The sequence below is a fragment of the Hemicordylus capensis genome, chromosome 4 (genome assembly GCF_027244095.1).
Source record: "Hemicordylus capensis ecotype Gifberg chromosome 4, rHemCap1.1.pri, whole genome shotgun sequence".
In the NCBI taxonomy this organism is placed as follows: Eukaryota; Metazoa; Chordata; class Lepidosauria; order Squamata; family Cordylidae; genus Hemicordylus; species Hemicordylus capensis.
In genome coordinates, this window is record NC_069660.1 from 141,203,823 (window position 1) to 141,228,225 (window position 24,403).

The 24,403-nt window shown below is 42.9% G+C and overlaps 1 protein-coding gene across 4 annotated transcripts in view; it reads right to left on the reverse strand.

Moving 5' to 3' along the window:
- Positions 1–619: 619 nt before the first annotated feature.
- The window catches only part of LOC128324259 (beta-1,3-galactosyltransferase 2-like), a 30,647-nt gene continuing 6,863 nt past the window's right edge, over positions 620–24,403 (reverse strand). The window contains exons 1-4 of one of the 4 annotated variants that reach the window (XM_053248589.1): positions 12,550–12,604; positions 10,578–10,775; positions 6,923–7,030; positions 620–3,130 (exon numbers count right to left, since the gene is read on the reverse strand). In XM_053248589.1, the coding sequence (XP_053104564.1) occupies positions 1,745–2,914 (1,170 nt within the window). In that variant the 5' untranslated portion in view covers positions 2,915–3,130; positions 6,923–7,030; positions 10,578–10,775; positions 12,550–12,604 and the 3' untranslated portion in view covers positions 620–1,744. Of the gene's footprint in view, positions 3,131–6,922; positions 7,031–10,577; positions 10,776–12,549; positions 12,605–16,332; positions 16,465–24,403 lie in introns of those variants that run through there. The other 3 variants (XM_053248591.1, XM_053248590.1, XM_053248592.1) reach the window with 3 other exon arrangements.

The following is a 24,403-nucleotide window of genomic DNA, read 5'->3' on the forward strand; positions in this document are numbered from 1 at the left end:
CTTGACTACTGCAATGCACTCTACATAGGGTTGCCTTTGTATGTAGTCTAGAAACTGCAATTGGTACTGGTGGCGACTCTCTGTAGCTGCTCCTGGGCTGTGGAATGCACTCCTGGCAGAAATCCGTAATTTGAGATCATTACTGTCCTTCAGGAGAGCCCTTGGCCTGGCCTTCCAGGGTTTTTAAATGATTGACAAACTGTTTTAAATTGTTTTAATTTGCTGCCCTGATTTTCCAAGGATTTTTCAGCTGTTTGAATTGTTTAATTGGTTTTATTCTGTTTTTATAGTTTGATTTTTAACTGTTAACTGTTTTAATTGTTTTTATCATGTTATAAACCGCCCTGAGCCATTTTGGAAGAGTGGTATATAAATCTAATAAATAAATAAATAAATAAATAAATAAATAAAGCAGCCAGGTGGTCTCCAGGGCAACCCAAAGAGACCACATGTCAATTTAAAAGCATTACACTGGCAGCCCAAGTGTTTCCAGGAAAAAATATGATGTGTTCACAATTACCTATAAAGCCCTAAATGGCTTGGGCCCAGGATATTTAAGAGATCACTGGAAGGGTGGTATAGAAATCACATAATTAATAGATAAATGAACAAACCTGGATTAAAATGAAATCTGAATTTAATACAAACATGTTTAATTTTATAAGAATAATGTATTAAAACTCAACCCGTTGACATTACCCTCATCAGAGAGATTGAACTGAAGCCTCCTATTCTGTGTGAGAAAGAACAGGAAAGAGGAAGCATTCGACTTATAGCATGAAGCATTATGAGTGTGAAACAACAGATAATATGCTGTATTTACTGGAACCCAGTAGCAAATTATTAACGTTTATGACTATCATACAAAGAACATAAACACTAGCCCTATTAAGGCATTTAGTGTCCCGTGACAATGCATTCCATAGCCCTACCCCTCTGCAGAGACAAACACTGTGTCTGGGGAGAGATCCTCCCTGTGATTTCTACTCACAGGGAAGATCTCTCCTGAGTTCCCCATTTATCTTTGCAGACAAATGCTGAGTGGGGTGGGGGGGGCACCAGTGGGGTTTAGTGGAGCTGCTGCCACCATGCTGCTGGTGGTGGTAAGGTGCCCTCTCACTGCACACACCCCTGCTGCCCTTAGAACCCTTTTAAAGGCAGGATTCCCCTTTGCTTGTAAAACAAAATCCTCATTGGATTCCCCTTTAAAAGCATAGCCCCTTGAACCAGGTCAAATTGGTTCACCTGCACTGACCGGACCATCGGCCCGTTTGGCCGAACCAGTTCACGGACTGTCAGTTTGTTTAGAATTTGAACCACATTGCCAAAACTGCTTCCATGCACATCTCTAGTCTCTGGATTCCCTATTTTGTCCCTTTCTCTTAGCTGATCACGAGCTCCTTATGTGACCAGCCCTTTAGGATTTCCCCCAGGTTGGTTTTATTCCATTATGTCAACTTTTCATGCCTGCAGATTTTTGGTTTTTTGTATTCATGTTGAAATCCTCTCAGGCTTCAGTGATGGATGAGAAGGTATGTTGTAAGCTTTCTTACTTCACTACCTGTTTGCTCTCACTTATGAAATTTCCCAACACAGGCATGCATTTCTATTCAAGATTATGCAAATGTGTGGTCAAGCCAAAGCTTCCTTGATCAATAACTATTTCTAATATATTAATATTAAATTAAAATAAGGCAACATAGCATCTAAAAAGCCCACAGATGAATGTTCCAGTACATTCCCCTCATTCGGGGCATGTATGCTTCTTATCTTGCAGTGCTTGCCAGAAGGTTAGCAGTTCACTTGGATGAATTCCATGAGAGGTAATTAAGCTGTTGTAAGTACATGGAGAAAATGGAATTGTGTGTATGTTAAACAATGCCTGCCTGGGTGGAGGAGTCAAGCTGATTCCTTCCTTTAGGAGACAGAGTGCTACATATATATCTTCTAAATGTACATATGGTATGCTTACAGATGCTTCAAGAATCTTTGAGGCTACAGGTGTAGAGAAAACATAGCCAGTCCCTGAACAAAATTCAGGGTAGTTATCATCAGGGTAGACTTCTTTGGGCATGTACCATTTGCTTGTCTTAATACGATGGGGCTGATACCCTCTCATGATATTGCCGGTGAAGTACTCTCCTCTGGATAGAGGCCTAATGGGCTGTAGCAGTTTTTGTATCAAATATTCTGTATTCACAAAAACATCACTGTCAGTTTTCATGACAAAGTTGGCTTGAGAACAGTAGCTGGCAACCCATGTCATGCCCATTAGGGTTTTAAGGGTTAGGTTATTGTAAGTATCTAAGAAGTTCTGCTGAATGATATCATGGTACTGCCTGCTTTCTTGTAATATGGCTTGGTTCTGTCCTTCCTTAGTCAATCCCAACATAAACAAGCGAACCACCTCTATTCCTGGAACTACCATTTCATTCCCCCATGTCTTCCGGATAGCTTCCCGGTGTTCATGTTCATTGACTGTGGTTGATATTAAGAGTAGCAAGAAAGGAGTTCTTTTTGTACATTTGTCACTTTCACTAATGAGAAAGCGGTAGGGATGAAGATGGATGTATTTATCATGTGCGCCTCTGCTAGTAAATGTGGGCATGTCTGTCATTTGTTCTTGTTCTTTTATTGTTTGTAAATTCTCTTTGAAGCTATGAGTTCTGTTGTTTCTGAAAAAAATACTTGCTTCTGATTTCTCTCCGCCTTTAGTACTGTAGGCAAATCCCTCTAGTACACCCATATTTTCTTGATCATGGGTTGGAGCTAAAATAAAGAAGTAATGAGAAACTATGGAAATAAGAAATAAAAATGTTATTAAAAAACTGATGGTGACAGCTAGGGAGATATATAATTTGATGCAATGCCAAGAGGTGCTGAAATATCTCCTCAGTAATGTCACATTGCCCATTATTAAAGAAGATGCACAGCAAAGTCAGTTGTTAATTGGATATGCATATGATGAGAAAAAGAAGTTTTCAATTTCCAGTGATTTTCAGAACCTTGCTTCTTTTGGTTCATTTTTTCATGGTTAATTTTCTAAGTTCAAAATAGGTTACTTTCTATCCATTTTCTTGATTTTTGCTTTTTTAAAAGTGTTTTTGGATATGCTTTTTCCAAACTCCATCTGGAGAAATACAAAATACAAAATCAGGAAATAGTCGTTTATCCTTCTCTCTAGCTTATATGCTTTCCCATCTTTTTTGTAAAAATATAAAACTGCACAATGTTTTCCACAAAAGCCATGAATGAATTTTATTTTTAAATTTTAGCCTTTAAGTTTAAATTTTTATTTCAGTCAATAACAGTAGCAATAGTATCAGTTGTAACAGCAGAACAAGAAATTGTGCATACAAACATATTATAAAACTCTTGGAATACTAAAAATCAAATTAGCCAGAGAGTAATTGGCTGCAGTTATTATTAGAATACAACTTTTGAATTTTGCAAGCTGCTGCACAAAATTTAGCAACATTGCTTGTGATATCAGACTGCTGATCAGAGAGGAGTATAATATAGCAATCAATCAATCAATCAATCTTTCTGTCAATCAATGACCAGAAACAAAAAAGAAAGCAAACATAAAACAATCCCACAACTTAACCAACCTGCACACCAGAAACATGCAAAATGCAGCAGTTTATGAATAAGAACCTAAAATTAGGTATGTGCATGGAACCAGGTGGAGAATGTTCAAAGGTGGGGGGTTGTCTTTAAGGGCAGGGGAGGGTGCACTTATGCCTCCCTTCACTTCCCCTCCCACCAGTGCTCGGTTTTTTTAAAAGTTAGTCAGGGCAGCAGTGTACCTCCCTGCCACCCCATTGCCCCCTTGATCAAAAGTACCCGGAAGTACCTTACATGCTTGTGTGTGTCAGGCACATGCAAGCATCCGGTGTGAATGCTCATGAGTGTACCGCACACATGCACGTGCCCAATGTGTGCAGACGTGTCGGGTACTTCTGGGTACTTCTGGTCAAGGGGGCAAATGGGAGGCAGGGAGGACTTTCCCTGGACCACCCCAATGGACTTTCAGAAAAACTGATTGCCGGTGGGGGGAAGTGGAGGGAGGGGTAAGTGTACCCTCCCCCACCCTTAAAGACAACCCCTGCCCAGAGGCGTAACTAGGGAAAACGGCGCCCGGGGCAAGCACTGAAATGGCGGCCCCCCGCCCTCCCAACATACTAAATTATACTTAGGTTTTTTCTCACAAGCGCCCACCGCCACCGCCAAGCCAGGCCACTGACTGGCCGCCAGGTGCCAGCAAAGCAATTGGGGGGGCGCGGGCGGCATGGAAGGGACCGCTCGTGGGGAAGGGGGCGCTGACGCGCTCCCTTGACTGCTGCAGCGCTGCTGCACTGAGCAGGAAACATTTGTATTAACAAAAAATTAAAAAAAATTAAAAAAAATTTTTTGTCATGGCGGCGCCCCCCACTTGACCAGAAAAGATGGCGCCCGGGGCACATGCGCCCCCTTCCCCCTATAGTTACGCCTCTGCCCCTGCCTTTGGACCGGCAGAACTGCCGGTTGTTCGAACCGGTTCAGAGGCCCATAAATGGCCTCTGAACCAGTTCTGTGCACATCAATACCTAAAATCCCTTTAAACTTAAAATCAGATGTAGAAAAATCATGTCTGATCTTACTGGCCTCAGCACAAAACTTAGGCAACTTGAAGGTGATTCCAGTATTGTGGTCTGCAAGCAAAAGGTTGTTAATATGTTCAAATGCAATGCGAGAGACAGATTACTTAAACAACATGGGTCTACTTTGGATGATCAAGTGTTAATTACCTTAACTCTGAGATCTTTGCCACAAAGTTATAATCATGTAAAAATGATTATAATCCTGCTAACTAAATGATTATAACCCCTGCTAACGTGGCAAAGAGGCACCTTTTAACGTGGTGATTCTCTTTATTTAGCAGGGGGAGAGTAACTAGCCCTATTCACCCCCAGCACAGTACCTCCAGTGACTGTTCTTGGTGTCTATCTTATGTTTCTTTTTAGATTGTGAGCCCTTTGGGGACAGGGATCCATCTTATTTATGTATTATTTCTCTGTGTATACCGCCCTGAGCCATATCTGAAAGGGTGGTATAGAAATCTAATAAATGAATAATAAAATGGCACTGGTGGTTTCCAAATAGTAAGTTTGAATTGGAAACTATGATTGCATGCTTGCAAGATTTCAACCTTAAACAGGAAGAAACAGATTTTGAAAAGCATGGAGATAGTACTACAGCTTTTTGTGGGGAAACAAAGGCTTTCCTTCAACTGCAACAAAGCTGGGCATTTGCATGCTAATTGCCCAGAACCTAAAGGCCACAAATTCAGAAACAATCCTAGAGGAGGGAAACCTGGTTACCATGGCTACAGAGATGACTCACAGTCTGTCAACACCATAGATAGGAAGATAAGCATTTTTCACAGACAGAGGAACAAACAGCAGGCTGGATTTAAAGATCAGGAGACTAAGAGAGATAGTCAAAGAAGCAGAACTTTCAATGTAGCAACCAGGAATGAAAGAAATTGTTTTATTATTGATTCAGACGCTACCAAAAATATTCTGAATTCTCCTGAACTGTTTATTCATTTAGACAAAAATTACAAAATTCCTATGTTAGTTGGTAATGGGAATATGGTTTTTTCAGCAGGAAAAGGAACCACTGAACTGCATTGCAGGCAATCTGGTGGACAGACTGAGAAGATTTTGACCCAGGATGCTCTCTTAGTCCCTGTTATGGAGAGCAACTTGATCTCTGTGGGACATAGAGTCAATAAAGGTTGCAAAGCAACTTTTGAGGACAAAGTTTGCTACATCGCCAAAGATGATGATTTAATTATGAACGGCCATAAAACAGAGGATCCTGGACACAGAACGCCAGGCGGATCTAAGTATGGTGCCTGGCTACCTGGCCTCAGAGAACTCTAGGTTCATGGTATCCCCCCCTACATATTTGACTCAGCTGGAAATACCAAGCCACAGAAAGGCGTTCACCCTTGCCCGCTGTCATTTCCTTCCATCCACTGTGCTGGAAGGCAAATACAGGAAGATCCCATTAATGGAAAGGCTTTGCTCCTGTGCCTCTGGGGAGGTGGAAACCACTGAACACATTCTCTTTTCCTGTCTATTTTAGAGAGATGGATGGGAGAAGCTCATATTTCCTCTGCTTCTCAACTACCCCAGTCAAGTCTACACTAAGATGCTGTACGTACAATGTTGTTAGGTTCTATGCGGGAGCGTGCAGGATCCGTTGGATTATGACTGCCAGCCCATAATCCGTGATTTTAACTACTGACCATTTCACATTATATAATATCCTAATATGTCTTTTAAAATACTTTTATTTTCTTAGATGCTTTTAACTCATAGATAGTTAACTTTTACTTCCATTTTACTAGTCATCCTATTAGAGTTGTATTTCTCTATAGACCAATTTTTTATATATTTCTTATATTATTTAGTTGTCTTATCAGTTTTATTACTTATTAGTTAGCTGTATTTTATTTTTTAGCTATCTCACTTTTGTGCGTTAGTATATTTTATAGCTTATTTTATACTTCTTAGACATTTTTATACTCATTGCTAATTGTATGCATATATGTAGCAACTTTCAGTATGGCTCTATTATCTATTTTACTGTATTATTACCTAAGCTGGTCTTTGACTGTAATAAAGTTGATAGATTGATTGGTTTAATGAAAGCTATATATGTGAAGATGGGCTTTTCCAATTGGACTGTGTAACTGAACAGGCAAGCCTCGCGGCCTCATGCAAACCCAAGAATTGTTCTACCATATGGCATAAAAGACTAGTGCATAGGCAAATAATTGCGATAAATGAGCTTGGGGAACATGGACTAATTAAGGACTTTAAAGTGGAGTCATGCAAAGAAAATACCACAGGATGTCAGTGTTGCTTACTTAATAAAGGGGTGAGACCCAGCTTTTCTGGACAGACACAGACGGAGTCACAGCGTCCTTTGAAGCTAATACATTCTGATGTCTCTGGTCAGTCCTCTTCCTTTCTTCCTAGAGATAAAATGGAAACATAACTTAGAATCTACAGAGATTTCCATGCGTGTTACTTTAAATAGCTGCAACAACTAAGCTCTGCACTCTGTAACTGGAGTGGTAGCTTCCTTGGTGCTTTGCTAAATAATCACAAAACCCAACAATGCTCCCTTATTCCCTGGAAACCCCTGGACCTGACGGTAGATGACAGGCTCAGGAGCTGGGGGACAGGATGATGAGGCAGCTGTGCACTGCCCCCTATCCTACAGCAGTGTGGTTCCTTGCCACTGCTCTTGCCAGCCTTCCCCCCCTCACACACACACACCTGCTTGCCAGGCCAGGGCAGGCTCCCAGTCCTGACAGCAGCAGAGGGGCTCAGGAATAAGGGTGAGCAGGGGTGGGGAGGCAGCTGGTGGTGCCAGCGGCAGTGCCTGTGCCCTTGCTGCTAGTCCCCCAGCAGCAGCACCCCTCACAACCGCTCCTGCCACCCCCTCCATGCCCTCTCTCACCAGGGCAGTATACTCCACAATGGGCCAATAAAAACATGGCCACGGGCCATATGTTGCAGAGGCTTGGTCTACATCATGAATATGCTGCCTTAATAAGGATTTAGTGCCATCATACCCTAAAGTAACCACATATTATGTGGCGAAACCATACATACTAAGTCCCTCATTGAGTATTTTTAGCCAATCAGAGTGGTAATCATCCCCTAAGATCAAAGGAGCCAAACCAGACAGACAAAAATTTAATTTCAACCATAAAATTGAATGTGTAAAGCTATAAACAAGACTCCACCCTCAATACTCCAGCCTCAAAGTGCAAGATGGCGTTTGGAACGCAACCAGGGACAGCAAATATGGATCTAAGAAATTCTGATCCATATCAAAAGAATGAAAGTCTTGGTTAGTGCATATCTGAGAGCCAGATAGCAATTGGGCAATCACTTTGGCTCAAAAAATTTAATAGCAGATGGAGTATAATTGCCCCCATTGGATCCATAGAATCTAAGCATGGCAGCCGTGGTTTGTGCATTCTCAACAGCATATTTAATTTGTGCATTCCAACTGCCTGTAGCCTGAAAGATAACTACAAAGTATTTATAATGCTTTTCCTGCTCAATCTGGACACCATTTATTTGCCATTTGTGGAGAGCAGCGAGCAAAAACCCCTACCTTCATCTTTTGATAGTTTATAGTTAGAAATTCTTGCCTACAATACGCTGCTAAGGTGCATGGCATACTTCTCGGCCCTTCAGTCAATGACAGAAGTACTGCATCACCAGCATATAGTAATGTGGCTAGATGTCTATTGACTAATTTCAGAGGATGGAACCTTACATTCATTAATCCCTTAATCATAGCATTGATATATAATTAATATTTGTGCTAATATGCATTCCTGCCACACCCCTTTCTCAACAGCTATTGGTTTAGTCAGATGTCCTTGTGGGTTATACTCGGATAAGTATTGTCATAGAGTTTTTGGATAAGTAGGAGCAACCTCTGGTCAGTGGGTTTCTCCATAATCTGTCTATATTTAGTCCGGAAACTGCAGTTTGTACAGAATGTGGCAGCAAGGTTGGTAACTGGGTCATGTCAAAGAGAGCATATTACTCCTATATTAAAAGAAGTACATTTGATTCCAATAAGTTCCAGGCAAAATACAAGATGTTGATTATAACCTATAAAGCCTTAGCTTAGGCCTAGGGTATTCAAGAGAATGTATTCTTCGCTATGAGCCCCATCACCCATTGAGATCATTTGGAGAGGTTCATCTGCAGTTACCACCAGCTCATCTAGTGGCTACACTAAATGGGCCTTCTCCATTGCCACCCTGAGTCTCTGGAATGCACTCCCTGCTGCAATAAGAGCCTCCCAATCTTTGACAACTTTTAAAAAGTCTCTAAAGACACATTTATTCACCCAAGCTTTTAAACTAGACTTGTGGCTTTAAATTGTTCTAAGGTTTTAATTTCTGTTTGAATTTGTTTTATGTTGCTATAAACCACCTAGAGACAGACGTTTGGGGTGGTGTACACACACACACACACACACACACACACACACACACACACACACACACCAAACATCAATAAAATAGTAAAAATCTTCCTCCTCACAGTAGAAAACTTAAAAGGAGCTGTTAGCTCTTGGCTCCTCAGTTTTATTTATTTATTTCATTTTTACACCTCCCTTCCTAAAGTGGCTCAGGGCAGATTACATTAAAATCAAAAACACATAATAAAACAATGGGGGGGGAAATCAAAATGTTTTCGAATTAATATTAAAACTATATATCATTAAAAAACCAGGCTTGAAAATGAGTCTTTAAAGTACTCTTGAAGGCTTCCAAGGAAGATAATCCTCTTATATCTATGGGAAGCACAGGGGCAACAACTGAGAAGGCCCAATACCAGTTTGCCACCTGATAAACCAGTGGCACCCAAAGACAGACTACTCCTGGTTATCTCAATAAGTGGTGGGGATAAGAGCCAGCGTGGTGTAGTGGTTAGAGTGCTGGACTAGGACCAGGGAGACCTGAGTTCAAATCCCCATTCAGCCTTGAGACTTGCTGGGTGACTCTGGGCCAGTCACTTCTCTCTCAACCTAACCTACTTCACAGGGTTGTTGTGAAAGAGAAACTCAAGTATGTAGTACACCGCTCTGGGCTCCTTGGAGGAAAAGCGGGATATAAATGTAAAATAACAATAAAAAATAATAATCTTGTAGAGAAAGGTGCTCTCTCTGAGGTAAGCTGTACCTAAGCCATTCAGGGCTTTACATTTGATAACCAGCACTTTGTATTTTGCCCAGAAACATATCGCAGCCACTGCAACTAGCCTCCCACAACCAGGTCTCAGTTATACAAAGCTGGTTGGCTCCTTCATCCACGATCAAATAATGGATGATTTCAACCTTATTTTGAACCGACCTGTCATTACAAGGGAGCATGGTTAGGTTCAATAGGGAGCTGGGAGTACACACACACCCCACCCCGCAAGCCTGAGGGCTGACAGGGCAGCCAGAAGGGAAAACAATAATTAAATTCCTAGACACCAGAACAGTAATTAAATCCCTGCAGTGGTATATTATATTTATATTTATTGTTAGCAATTGCTAGTTAAGTCTTTGATTGGTACTGTATGTGACTGATGTTTTATTATTTCCTAGCAACTGTTAACCTTCAGAAGATTTCTGTATTCTTCCATTCTTTATTTGTTTTGTAAACTGACCATGGGTTGTGAATAAATATCTGAAATATCTGAATGGTATGCTGGCCTGCCAACGCCCGATCCACGATTCCCCACAACTGCCAAGATAGCCACCCGAATCTCACTGAATGCAAACCCCACCCACCCCGTTCCATCTTTAACAAGAGAGCCCAGACACATCCCTGTGATCAGCCTGGCACAAACCACTAAAAACAAGCAAACCAACAAACACCCCAGCAAGTAACACTGGAGGACTTGTGCATAACTTCCCCTCAGACCTCGGTCTCACACTGAAGGCCCAACACCAAAGGCTTGCCCCCTTTGGTGGCTGCCTGCAGGTGGCTTGCCTACCCTCTCTCGCGCCGTTGGCTCCGTCAGTGGCTGCACCTCTGACTTGCTTCAGTCCTCCTTTTAAACCCGGCTCCCCAGACCCCACCTCTCATTAGAGCCTGGCTGGTGAACCTGGCCCCCATGCAGCTTCAGCTCATCAGGGCAATCCAGACTGTGGCTCACACGGACAGCAGGAATTCCAGCAGCCGGTCTTCTTGGCTGGTCAAAACAGAAAGGAAGAGGCAGTGCCAGCTCAGCAAATCTTTATGATATCACAACAGACTTTGCCCTCTCAATAATACTGAAAGTTTGCAGAATATGGGTTTTATGCCCCACCAGCAAATATTTACAGCCAGAGGCGTATCTAGGGAAAATAGCGCCTAGGGCAAGCACTGAAATTGCGCTCCTTGTCCAAACATCTGACACCCATCTTTCAGATAACTTCACCATAATATCAGCTGAAAAATACAAGTCAAGCTCATTAATCTTTTAATATTTCCAAAACAATTTAGAAAACTACAAATTTCAGTATGCTGGGGCTCATGAAATACCCAAATACTATCTGGAGGTATACATGGAAAACTAATGTCTAATTCTCTACTATGCATTGTAGCATCACTATTACATAAATTTTAAAAAGAAATGGAGAATTGGACTTTTCCTTATTTACTCTGAAAATAATTAAAAGATATGCAGAGTAAACTGTGTCACTGCTTGGAATATATTCTAGTATTTCAGAAAGACAGTTAAAATGAGAGAAAGAGAGCAAGAAACTCCCAGTGGGCCTTAATACTAAGGATTTCACACTGATTCAAAGACAAACTCACCATTAATAGCCATATTATTAAGACATCACATTTAACTCACTTTTCACAAGAAGCAAAGTAAGAGCAAATGAATACAATCCTAGCTTCAGCTCATTATTCACAATCCCTGATTCTCTGTACATAGTGCCAAACTGAATATGTGTACAGTGACATATTATATTAAATTTTTTAAAAAATACCTGTAGCCCCTAAAGGCTGTGGGGTGGGTCTGCAAATGTTCTCCCTCCCTTAGCTGGCCTCTAGGGCTTTGCAGGGACCATTTGAGCATGTGTGGTGTATATATATATATATATATATATATATATATATATACACACACACACACACACACACACACACACACACATATATATATATATGGCCGCTGAAAACAAAATGGCTGCCATGCATGCTCAAATGGCCTCTGCGAGGCCTGGCATGGCCTCGGGCCTCACAGAGGCCATTTGAGCATGTACAGTGGCCATTTTGTTTTCAGTGGCCATTTTTTTAAAATGAAATTTACAAAATGGCGCCCCCCTTCAAGTGGCACCTGGGGCACGTGCCCTGCCTGCCCTACCCTAGATACGCCCCTGTTTACAGCCTCAAGCTTCTTATAACTTTTATTAAATTACGACATTAACTATTTCCAAGCCATTCATCATCGGAGGCAATCACAACATGAAAGAAAAGCATCAATTAAGATTTGGATCTGAACCTTCATCTTCATTGCTAGGAGTCACACCTGCCTTTTGTGTAAAGATAAGAAATGTAGCCATGATTATTTTTAACTCCAGTAAAAGCAAGAAGCCTCTATCCAGTCCAGTAGTTCTATGCATAGGGCTTGTCATTGGAAGGATCATGGCTGTTGCCCGCTTCTTTTGTGGTGGCACCCACCACCACAGGGGTCTTGTTGGTGCCCCTTCTCTGTGTTAGCTTTGAATACCTTATTTTGTAATCCCTTTCACAAATACAAACCTTGCATTTGTAACTCTTGCACAAGCTACATGCATAATCAATTTTCATGTTTGGAATGCTAAATCATATGTTTATGCATGTCATATACTGTATATGCCAATGAATACAAATCTGTTTCCTTTGACCTTATAGAATGTTTTTAATTTTAAGAATAACGGTAATGCCTGCTGCCCTCACTCTCCTGCAATCATTTTCATACCCCAGATACTTACCTCCTCCTAAACCCAGCTGTTGGGTTGTTGCAAAGCTCATACAAATGAAACTTCCAGAATGAAGGGTTGGGCTTTTTGTTTTGGTGCTTCTTTTTAAAGTGTCAGATATCAGTTCCCAAACTGATTACTTCTACTTCAACAGCAGCTAATAGGATGAATGAGCCCCCCAGCGCCAACCCACATACCAGTCTGCTAGTCTGTCTATCTATCTACCTACCTATCACATTCCTATGCTGCCTAAATCATCAATCTCAAGGCAGTTTACAAACTTAAAGACAGTTAAAAAAACAACTAAAACAACAGAACAGCTTTAAAAAGTTACATAAACGAACCAAAGGCCTGATTAAGAAGATGCATTTTTAAGGCCTTCCTGAAGTTGTAGTTATAGGCCCTCCTATATGGCACCGCTAGTTCAATGTTACACAGGGCCGGATTAAGCCTGTAGCATATGTTATGAAGGGGCCCCAAATTTAAAAAATGCACATAAATATTGAAACATGAATTATTTACTTGCATAGTAAAGTAATTCAATTTTTTCATTTGCCTAGTACCCCCCCACCAACCACGCCATGCCTCCACTCAGCTGAGCCAGCCAGTCAACAAACTGCAAAACACACACACACACACCCGCACGTACACACTTTTGTGATCCTGACCATGGGTTTTCCTTTGGAGTTATTTTCACAAAGAGAAAGGGGGTGGGGAACAAACTCTGAATGTTTAAATTAAAAGGTTCTCAGGAATTCTTTACTTTGAGAAATCTGAACCTATTAGCAATTTTGGCACACAACAGTGGATGTTTGATTCCATTGTGTGCAGAACATATTGGATCCCAGCAGCCATCACATTAAAAGGGCCATTTGACAATATTAAAAATATATGTTTAACCTCTTGTGCAAGCCAGACAGGAAAGCAGATGTATATTTAAAATAGTTGATGCATTGCAAATGAATGTGATTATGATAAGGTGCATTAGCAACTTCCATGAAAACAGAAGTATCCAAAAGACAATTTTTTGGCAGGAGGCACAGCCTCTTTCAATCTAAATTACACTAACATGCTTAATATTAAAAGGAGGAAATGCACAAATCATTCAGTGCAACCCTAAGCATGTTTACTCAGAAGTAAGTCCCACTGAACTCAATGAGCCTTACTCTCTAGTAAGTGTGTTTAGGTTTGCAGCCTCCGTTTATCTTTGGACAATTTCAACGGGCATCCCAATGTAAAGCTAATGAAGCTGGCAACGCAGCAGTAGTTATTTCAGTTATAGAGGAGAGGAAAGGAGCTCACCTTAAATTTGGCAGTTCCTTGAAAAGCAATGATCACAGATTCCCTCCAAACAGCACTAGATACTAAAGGAGGATATAAGTGACCTTACCCAACAAGACCATAATATAATCTCCCTCCAAGCTCCCCTCAATTGATCCACTAAACTTTGAGACTCCTCTTGCCGTGCATCTGAGTTACTTCCGGCTTTCTTTTTCCTCTTAAAGGTACATATTCTCATTGTTTATCTTTACCCTCTCCCAGTCAGTCAGAAAACACTGGCAACATTCAACTAGCATCTTCTTTAGCTTCCTTTCTTCCGCCCGGCATTAATAGTTGGTTGTTTTTTAATCTAAACTGCTTTTATTTCTTTTACTCTCTGTGTGTATGTTTTTAAAAACTTTTACAGTTTAAACAAATAAGGACCAACTCCCTGGTGATTAAGTTATCTTTGAGACCCCTTTGCAAGCTATCTGTTCCTATTGTTGCTCTTACTACTCCCTCCCATGCTGCTTAACACAACAGATAACCCAATCAACACCATGGTGCCAGGAAGACCTTGCTTAAATGCCCTCGAGCGAGGCGAGAGAATGGGCAGGAGCAGGCAATGAGGAGAGTCAGCAGAGAGCACCAAATAGAGAACAAAAGAAGGGGCAGACGTTCAAGCCAGGCGTGCGGGGCCCTAGAAAACGCGGGGCCCGTAGCAAATGCTACATTTGCTACTATGTTAATCCGGCCCTGATGTTACAGTGCTAAATCTGCCCATGGTGGGAGTTACTGCCTAGTGCAAGCACACATTATGAAGAGCTAACATAAAGGCAGCAATCTGCTTACATCAGCCTCCTTATTGGCATCCAGTATGCAGCCTCATAGATTATCATGAGCTGTCCAATTTCTATCAAGTAACAGCACATCCCCTTTTCAAGCCCCAGGGGATGGCTTTGATAATGAGATTTCATTTCTGCAATCTGGGCCTTGAAGTCACCAAATCAATAGAATAAAATTAAAATAGAATTAAAATGATGGGGCATAATTTTCTACAGCACAATTCTGCTAGCTATGTCAGGGGATGAAGCCGCTCTGGAAAGAGCAGAAGGTTTCAAGTTCCCTCCCTGACTTCTCCAAGATAGGGCTGAGAGAGATTCCTGCCTGCAACCTTGGAGAAGCTGCTGCCCGTCTGTGAAGACAATACTGAGCTAGATAGACCAATGGTCTGACTCAGTATATGGCAGTTTCCTATGTTCCTATGTTCCTAGGGGCGATGCTAACTCATATTTTCCCATTGCAGCTGTCTTTCCTTGGAACACCACACAATGGTGTTCTCACCCTTTCTTGCTGATTGTGAGAAAGGGCGCTAGTCTGCATTGAAGGAAGCCTTAAAATGCTTAGCTTCTCGGTAGTTGATCGAGGACTCCTTCCTGGGTGGCAATCCCACCCAGTTGATTGCTGGCTGCTGCCGGCAGTGTGGAGGGTTAGGATCTGGGATGTCTTCCCAGCCCCTGGAACTCCCATAATGCACCACAAGAACGCAGGTGATCTTCCTGGCACTGGCTGGGAGGCTACTCACATGTAGGTGCAAAGGAAGCTTGGGTTTGAATCTCTACACAGGGAGGTAAGTCAGGTTCTTCTTTGTTCCTGGTTCCTTGCTTTGTGACTTACTGCCTAGAGTCACTGAGTCCGACTCACCAGGGTTTCAAACAAGGGTTTCCTTCCAGGGTTTCCCAGCTTTATCTAGAGATGCCAGAGATTGAGCCTTGGACATTTTGCATACAAAACATGCGCTCTTCTGAGGGCCAAAGTCCTGTTCTAAGGGCACACAATACAGGTATCTTGCTGAAGTGAAGCAGTCTTGCTGCAAACATTGCATGCAGGGGAGACCCATGTATGGGACCTTTGAGGATGGGGCTGTAGCTCAGTGGAAGAGCATCTGTTTTGCACGCTGAAGATCCCAGGTTCAATCCCCAGCCTCTCCAGGTAGGGCTGGGAAAGACTCGTGCCTGAAACCTTGGAGAAGCCACTGCCAGTATTGTAGACAGTACTGAACTAGATGGACCCATGGACTGACTTGGTATAAGGCAGTTTCCTATATCCCTAAAAATAGGCTTGTGAGCTCTTCTCAGAGTGAGGCCTGTGCCTTCAAAGGTTTGAAGGTGGTGACTGCAGCCACTGTTTCATTGCTTCACCGGTCCTGTTTCAGTCTTCTCTCTGTGGCAAGCACCATCTTATTTCTTCATCATAGCAGGTGAGAAAGAAGGGAAGGCAAAGGAAATAGCAAAACGATAGAATTGTAGGAGGTGCTGCAGCTGTATCCTCTCACACTGCTTTGCAACATTTAGAGAAAAAGACACCTCTTGAGGGAAATGCCTGGCTTGTAAAGAAAGGTTTGCATATTTCTTACGCGAGAACTCAAACCCTGAAATTATCCTATATTTGTTTGCAACACCTATACACACAAAAGTCAACTGAACTGGATCTCTTGTGTATACAAGATTAGTGAAGCCTTCGAATTGTACAGACCTGGATTTTTCACACCACTCTTCTTTCTGCTGCCAGATCTCTGCTTGACTCCATAAGCAATTTAAATGAGAGGTGCTTGCAAATATAGTCAAGGCAGCTTCTAGCCAATGTACGTCTCCTCTATATCTGAGAGCGAGAGATTACATTCTCAGTGTGTTTGAATGTGCATACTTGCCCTTTAAAAGGTTGAATAGGTGGTGCTTCCTATCATACTAAATAATGTCAGAGATTGCTGGGTGTGCCCAAGAGGCAGTCATCCATTCAAGCAGGCAAAATCCATTTTCAGGGTAATTAGTCCTCTAATAAAGCAGCATGGTTCAGCAGCTGTGTCAACTGTGTTGATTTCAGGGAATATGTATGGGTTCCATTTGTGGCTCTTTGGCTACCTGTTTGAAGACCTTGGGCAAACAGGAGGCAAAAGAGAGAGAACAGTAGCTGTTCTGGATGTTTAATCACATACCTGCCCCAACTATGTAGAAAGCAGGGAGGGAGCTAATCTTATCATCAAAAGGGTATGTGCAGAGGAATGCAGAACCCTCCCTCATCCCAGTCCACCTTGCCTAGGTGCCTGGCTGGAAGCAGTGGTGCACCTAGATAATTTTGGAGCCTGGATCTAGAGGCCTTTGGAGGCTCCCTCTCCTCTGAAAATTAAGCATCATCATGCTTGGCCAGGTGACCAGAACACCCAGGACAGACTACAGAGGATTTGGGGGGCCCCAGGGGCTATGGAGGCCCTGGACTTTGGCCCCGAAGTCCAGGGGTAAGAGTGCCTCTGGCTGGAAGAAAATTGCAAAGCGAGAGGATCTGCAGCAAGGCATGTGACAAGCCGGAAAGAGCTCTGCACTCCTCACACACACTCCCCTTTCACTGCTGAAGTCAGATCTTACCACTGTCTACAAGTGGTGGGACAGATGCGTATTCAGATCCACCACTCTGCCACCATCACCTCTAGTTTGACTCTCTGTTTGCCTTAGTTTTCCTGGCTTTGAAGGAAAACAAAAAGTAATCAAGGCCAAACTAGATGTGACACAGCAGATATGGAAATAGAACTTCCTGCAGGGTGTTAAAATATACATAACAGTTGTGGGAAGGCGGGGTGGACAGCTGTGTGTCCACCAGGCAGCCCTGTATATGGACTGCCCTGTGGGGAGAGGAGGGTTTAACCCTTTCTTCCTAAAGCTGCTATTGGCTAGTGAGGCAAAATATACAGATATAATACAATCTGGTGATCTAGATCAAATTTACAGGAAGTTGATAGTGGTGTCTACACCCTGGACCCAGGTAGAGTCATTTAAGACTACCCTTTGGATTTGGCTCCAGAAAGTGTTGAAACCACAAGAACCAGCTGCTTTAATTTTGTGCAGGGAAATATGATGAAAAGAGCATTCAATATGCACTCACACACACTACAGAAGAAAAGGAAGGTTATAAGAAAGTGGAAGAGGCTTTTACTCTCCATTTTATGAGGAGGCAAAATGAAGTCATATGTGGAAGAGCAAGATTTTAATAGGAGATGCCAGGAATGAGGAGAAATTGTAGAGGCTTTAATCATGGCAGCGTATATACCTTCTAAACAATGAAACTGAAAAATATCAAAAGAAGAATTTACGAGACATGGTCAGATTATCCCACCTTGGGATAATTTTATGAAAGGTAGTATATAAATCTAACAATAGATTAGGTTAGATTAGATTGGATTGGATTAAATTGGATTAAGAAACGCCATATTAGCAGCAGCAGTACTTGATTTGGATCTGATTCTCACATTAGCCAAAAATATAATTAAAAGGTGAGGATGCAAGGAACTGAACAATAGGGGTATGCACAAATTGATTTTTTCATTTCAATTTGTACCCGAATTGAAACGCCCCCGATTTGTTTTGGGTCTGAACCTGACCTGCACCCCTATCACCCCAGATTTGATTTGTACTCAAATTTTCTGAATCCAGATTGATTTGGATATAAAAAAGGGTCCCAGGTCCAAAAGAGTGAGGTGGGTGGTAGTGCCCAATGGGTGGAAGCTACCACCCAAATTTCAAAGAAATTGGGCAAAGGGGTGATATTTAAAGAATTTTTGAAGTTTACACAACTTTAAGCTTTTCCCCATAGGGAATAATAGGGATTTGAGCAATCTTATAGCTCCACGTGGGAGGCACCATGGTGGCCCAGAGTGGGTTGTGGGTGGTAGTGCCCAATGGGTTCAAGGAGTATGAAGGGAACATAGATAAGATGTGTCAATCCATCCTATTTTAAATGGCAATAGCATCCTGTGCCACTGGGGATAGGATACAGGTCCCATTAAGACATACTGCCAAACCAGAGGTAAATGTGCCAGAGGTTTTAGTTTGTAATCATCCAAAAGCATGAAGCTGCAGTTTTGTCACCCAACCACGGCTCAGTTTTCAGCTCGGTTTGTAGTGCGTTTCACTGATAAAACCTGCAGTTAGAAGGCAGCATTGTGTAGTCTGAAATTTGCTGCCGCTATAACCTGGTTTTTGTGAGCAAGCTCCTCCGGCCATCATAGAGAGGTTGGCTCAGAGCAGCCCATAAATACATCCGTTCTAGGGAAGCTGTGTTTCTCACTGGCTGCCTCTTGGAGCTGATACTCCACTCTCTACCATCTCTTTGCTCGTCCTGTAACTGCTTGGCAACAGAGATGCCACATCCCTACAATTCTCACATTTAAAGGGAGAAAATGACATTGGGGAAAGGACGCTAAAAATAAATGAAGGAGAATAGACACGGGTGCAAGGAGCCTTTTCACTGACCTAAAACCCAATCTAGCCCCATTCCTGGGGCTCTCAGATGTTATCAATGGAGTGTAGTTTCTTTGGTGTTAATGTACACACAAGTATGGGAGGGAGGGGGAACAGACTGAGTGACATGTCCGAGAATCCTGGGGGAAGACACAGGTTACCAGACCGCAGAAGGGCTGGGGCTGCTCATCTGATACTCGTGGAACAGATCTTATTGACTTCCTAAGAGGAGATATTATTTATTTATTCAATGTATTTTTATACTGCCCGAAACTTACATCTCTGGGCAGTTTACAACAACAAAAATGACAACAGAAAAGTTAAAACATTAGTTAAAATAAATAAATGACAACAGAGAATTTAAAACATTGGTTAAAATAAAAGACAGCAAAAAGATAAAACATTACAACAATTTAAAATTTCAAAACAGTATTTTCAAACCATGTTAAAACAGTATTTAATTAAAAGCCTGCGTGGACAGATGTGTCTTTAAAGATTTTTTTTAAATTGTCCAAGGTGGGGAGGCTCTTATTTCAGCAGGGAGCTCATTCCAAAGCTTTGGGGCAGTAGCGGAGAAGGCCCGCCCCCAAGTTGCCAACTGCAGATGGACCTCTCCTGATGATCTCAATGGGTGGTGGGGTTCATGATGAAGAAGATGTTCTCTTAAATACCCAGGGCCCAAGTCATTTTATGTATGAGATATGTATATTAAGGCAGGAGAAACGTATATTAAGGCAGGCAAAGGATCCTGGGGCTTCATTTACTGTATCCAAGGGTGCCACCAGGCTTGTAGACCCGGGCAAAGCAGTGAGAGTAAGACCCAATACCCTTTCATCCTTGTGCTGGCTTGTCGGCTGAGGAGTTAGCCTTCTCAGGGCTAGTCCACCAGAGAAAAGAGAGACACTAATGTGTTTCAGCTCTCCTTTTGACTGCACTCTCATGAGGTAAACATTCTTATTATAGGGGTTCCTGCTTTTTTTGTTAACTCCCAGCAATACTGGTTAACAATAGAACTCATACTCCGCACCTTCCCCCTTGCCCAACCCTTCCAAACTTCAATGTAGTCCAGGCCACTTTGGGTATTTGAGCAGTTTCAGATTGGGTGGTCAGACCAGGAGAAACCGGGGATGAATCCTGCATCAGTAATGGTTCGGCCCAATGCTGCAGTAAATACAAACTAGCCACTGTGGGGCACTCTGGGGTGGGGCACCCATGGACTAGAACCTAGCCAGAGACTGCAAGCAGGAAAACTGAGCATGGATAGATGCTGCAGGGAGACCAGATTCCTTATGGGATGCTTATCCTAGTTCCTGGCAGTCACCAGTTCTGGGAGGGATGTTGCCTAGGGACCCTTCCCAGGGCTTTGGTGGCATTGCCAACCAAGCCGGGCGGTGAAAACCCTCCAGTCCACATGTGTGTCTCTATGGCCAGACACCCTTATGAGAGAGTGGTCGGCTCCGGAGCAGGATCAGTCTTTGTCTCACAAGAAGAATCTCTTGTGTGATTTAATCCTGCTCTAGATGGACAGTTCTTCTCATGAGGTTTGGCCGAGACCAAGCATACTTACACCCAGGGGAAGGGGCTGGGTCCCCCTTCCCCTACCAACTTGTATAAAAAACAGAATACTACAAAAAACCGAAGAGGCAAATCCGAAGTCATCTTGATCTATTCCTAGCAGTCTCATGCGACCCAGCCATACATAAGCACTCATATACAGGATAGGGATGGGTGTCTGGGAGGGGGGAGGAATAGACATCTCCAGAGAAATGGGTAGTGGGGGGCATGCATCTCCTGACATATCTGCTGGAGAATGGGCTGGTGTGGGGGGGGCCACAAATGGCCATTGCCAGTAACAAACTCATTCTGCGAACATATGAGAATAATATGTACCTCCAGTGACTGTTGCTGGTGTCTATCTTATGTTTCTTTTTTGACTTATTTGACTTATTTTGACTGATCCATCTTATTTATTTATTATTTCCCTATGAAAACTGCCCTGAGCCATTTTTGGAAGGGCAGTATAGAAATCGAATGAATGAATGAATGAATGAATAGCAGAGGAATTGCTTGTGCAGTTTATTTTTAACCGGTGTTTTATCTTTAAGCGGTGTGAGAAAAAGGTTAAAATGTCTTTGCCCTGCTGTGTATAGCTGAGGGTGGGTGAAGACTGCCGAAAAGTCACAATTGCACTGAGCCCGCCCCCTCTAACATCATGGCCAATGCTTGCAGCTTCACTAGCATGCTGACGCTTTGCCAACTGTCTGGTGACATGAGTGGAATAGAGCTTGCTGAGATGCAGCCTGTGCAGACTAGGAAGAGGCAGAGGTTCCTCTGCCCAGAAGCCAGAGGTTACTAAATTGCAGTTAATCAATTGTCTGCAGCATGATTCTTGGCTTTACAGAGGAACCACAGTTTTGTCTACTCAAGGTTTCATGCTATGTCTGAATGGAGCCACAGTGTCGGAACGTTTACTGCAATATGTGGAGCATCCAGCATTATAAAGCCAATACAAGAAGAAATGCCTATCTAACAGCACTGGAACTCATGTTCCTACCATCTATATCCTCAGTAGAACAGGTAACATTTTGGTATGCAAACACAAAGCTAAAAACCCCACATTCTTAACATTAGAATTGATCCTGGTGCAGCAGTTACTGCAATCCTGACAAAAGACTTTCATCTTTATTATGATAGGAACTTAGAAAATTCAAGCACAACACCAAGGAGGAGCCAGTAACTATGTGCTAGAACCTGGGGCCAATTCAGGCAACAGGAAGGAGAAATCTTTATTCAGCCTGTGTACATTAAAACACTAACAGTGTTTGTATAAACTAGGGTTACCTGAAACATATCAGCTATACTTGTAGAGGCTTTAGAATGCATTACCTAAGGAACAATGGCTGATATCCAGACTAATGAAGCACTGGTGCTACCTGTGATCTGCTGGTGCTGAGTTTTGGACTCACACAGCACCAGAACCTATGGGGGGAGGGGGATTTGGACACCCTCCCCTTTCCCTGGAAGTCCCTTGTGTCACCTGAAAATATGACTAGGGGTGTGCAATTCGGGTTTTCGGGTGATTCAGCTCGGACCCAAACTGAATTACCCCTGTTCTGTTTTGTGCCCGAATCTGGGTCACCCGAATCACCCTTGATTCGGTTCGGATTCGGATTTAATCCAAATCCAAATCCGAATCAATTCAGGTGGGTAAAAAGGGGCCGAGGGGCAAAATTTTGGGGTGGGGTGGTAGTGCCCAATGGGTGGAGTCTACCACCCCAATTTCAGGGGGATTGGGCAAAGGGCTGATTTTTGGTGAATTTTTTAAGTTTTAGTGACTTTGGGGCAGTTCGGGGGCATAGCTTGGAATCTGGGCAAAAGGAGTGGGGTGGGGTGGTAGTGCCTAATGGTTGCAGGCTACCACCCCAATTTCAGGGGGATTGGGCAAAGGGCTGATTTTTGGGAAATTTCTGAAATTTTCATGTCTTTTGGGCAGATTGGGGCAGATTGGGGCAGAAAGTGGGGCCTGGGGCAGAATAGAGGGGTGGGGTGGTAGTGCCTAATGGGTGGAGGCTACCACCCCAATTTCAGGGGGATTGGACAAAGGGCTGATATTTTGAGAATTTTTGAAGTTTTAGTGACTTTGGGGCAGTTTGGGGGCAGAAAGTGGATCTGCCCAAAAGGAGTGGGGTGGGGTGGTAGTGCCTAATGGGTGGAGGCTACCACCCGTCCCCAATTTCAGAGTGATTGGGCAGAGAGGTGAATTTTGGTGAATTTATGAGGTTTGTCTTCATAAGGTGAAGTGTGCTAAATTGATTACTTCCTCATATTCATAGTAAGTGTGAAAAAGTGAAAGTGGGGTCATGAGAGTTGTTTAATTGAAAAAAATCTGATTTGCTATGATAGAATGAGAATTCACACCTCAGAAAAAACTTCTGAGGTGTGAATTCTCATTCTATCATAGCAAATGAGATTTTTTTTCAATTAAACAACTCTCATGACCCCACTTTCACTTTTTCACACTTACTATGAATATGAGGAAGTAATCAATTTAGCACACTTCACCTTATGAAGACAAACCTCATAAATTCACCTAAATTCACCCCTCTGCCCAATCACTCTGAAATTGGGGACGGGTGGTAGCCTCCACCCATTAGGCACTATCTACCAGCCCACCCCACTCCTTTGGGGCAGATCCACTTTCTGCCCCCAAACTGCCCCAAAGTCACTAAAACTTCAAAAATTCTCAAAAAATCAGCCCTTTGTCCAATCCCCCTGAAATTGGGGTGGTAGCCTCCACCCATTAGGCACTACCACCCCACCCCACTATTCTGCCCCAGGCCCCACTTTCTGCCCCAATCTGCCCCAATCTGCCCCAAAGACATGAAAATTTCAGAAATTTCCCAAAAATCAACCCTTTGCCCAATCCCCCTGAAATTGGGGTGGTAGCCTGCACCCATTAGGCACTACCACCCCACCCCACTCCTTTTGCCCAGATCCCATGCTATGCCCACGAACTGCCCCAAAGTCACTAAAACTTAAAAAAATCACCAAAAATCAACCATGAACCAAATCACCCGAATTTTTCAGGTCCGAAATTCGGGTGATTTGGCTCGTGCCCAAAAAATATCGGGGGACATCGGGGGTGATTCGGTTCGGCCCCGAATAACCCAAAATTGTTCATTTTGGGCACAGATCGTTCTGTGCCCGAAATTTTTTGCACATCCCTAAATATGACCTTGAGGACTGTGTGACCCTCCTGCACATATTTTTGGGTGGCACTCTCAGAGGAAGGGGAGGTTGTCAAACTTTGTCTCTCCATGAGTGCTGGTGCTGTGTGTGATAGTCAAACTCATCAGCAGCCAGGGACATATCTAGGCTGGGGCAGGCAGGGCACGTGCCCTGGGTGCCACTTGAAGGGGGCGCCATTCTTTAAAATTTTAATTTTATTTTAAATGGCTGCTGAAAACAAAATGGCCACTGTGCATGCTCAAATGGCCTCTGTGAGTACCTAGGCCAGGCCAGGCCTTGCAGAGGCCATTTGTGCATGCACAGTGGCCATTTTGTTTTCAGCAGCCATTTATTTTTTAAAAAATTGTTTTAAAAAATGGCCACCGCACATACTCAAATGGTCTCTGAGAAGCCCTAGAGGCCAGCGGGGGGAGGGGGAACCTTGGCAGACCCCCCTACATGGCCTTTAGGAAGCCCCCCCAAAGGGGCTGTAGGTAATTTTTTTAAAATAATAATAATAATATGTCCCTGTACACATATTTAGTTTGGCACTAAGTACAGAGAATCAGGACTTGTGAATACGGAGC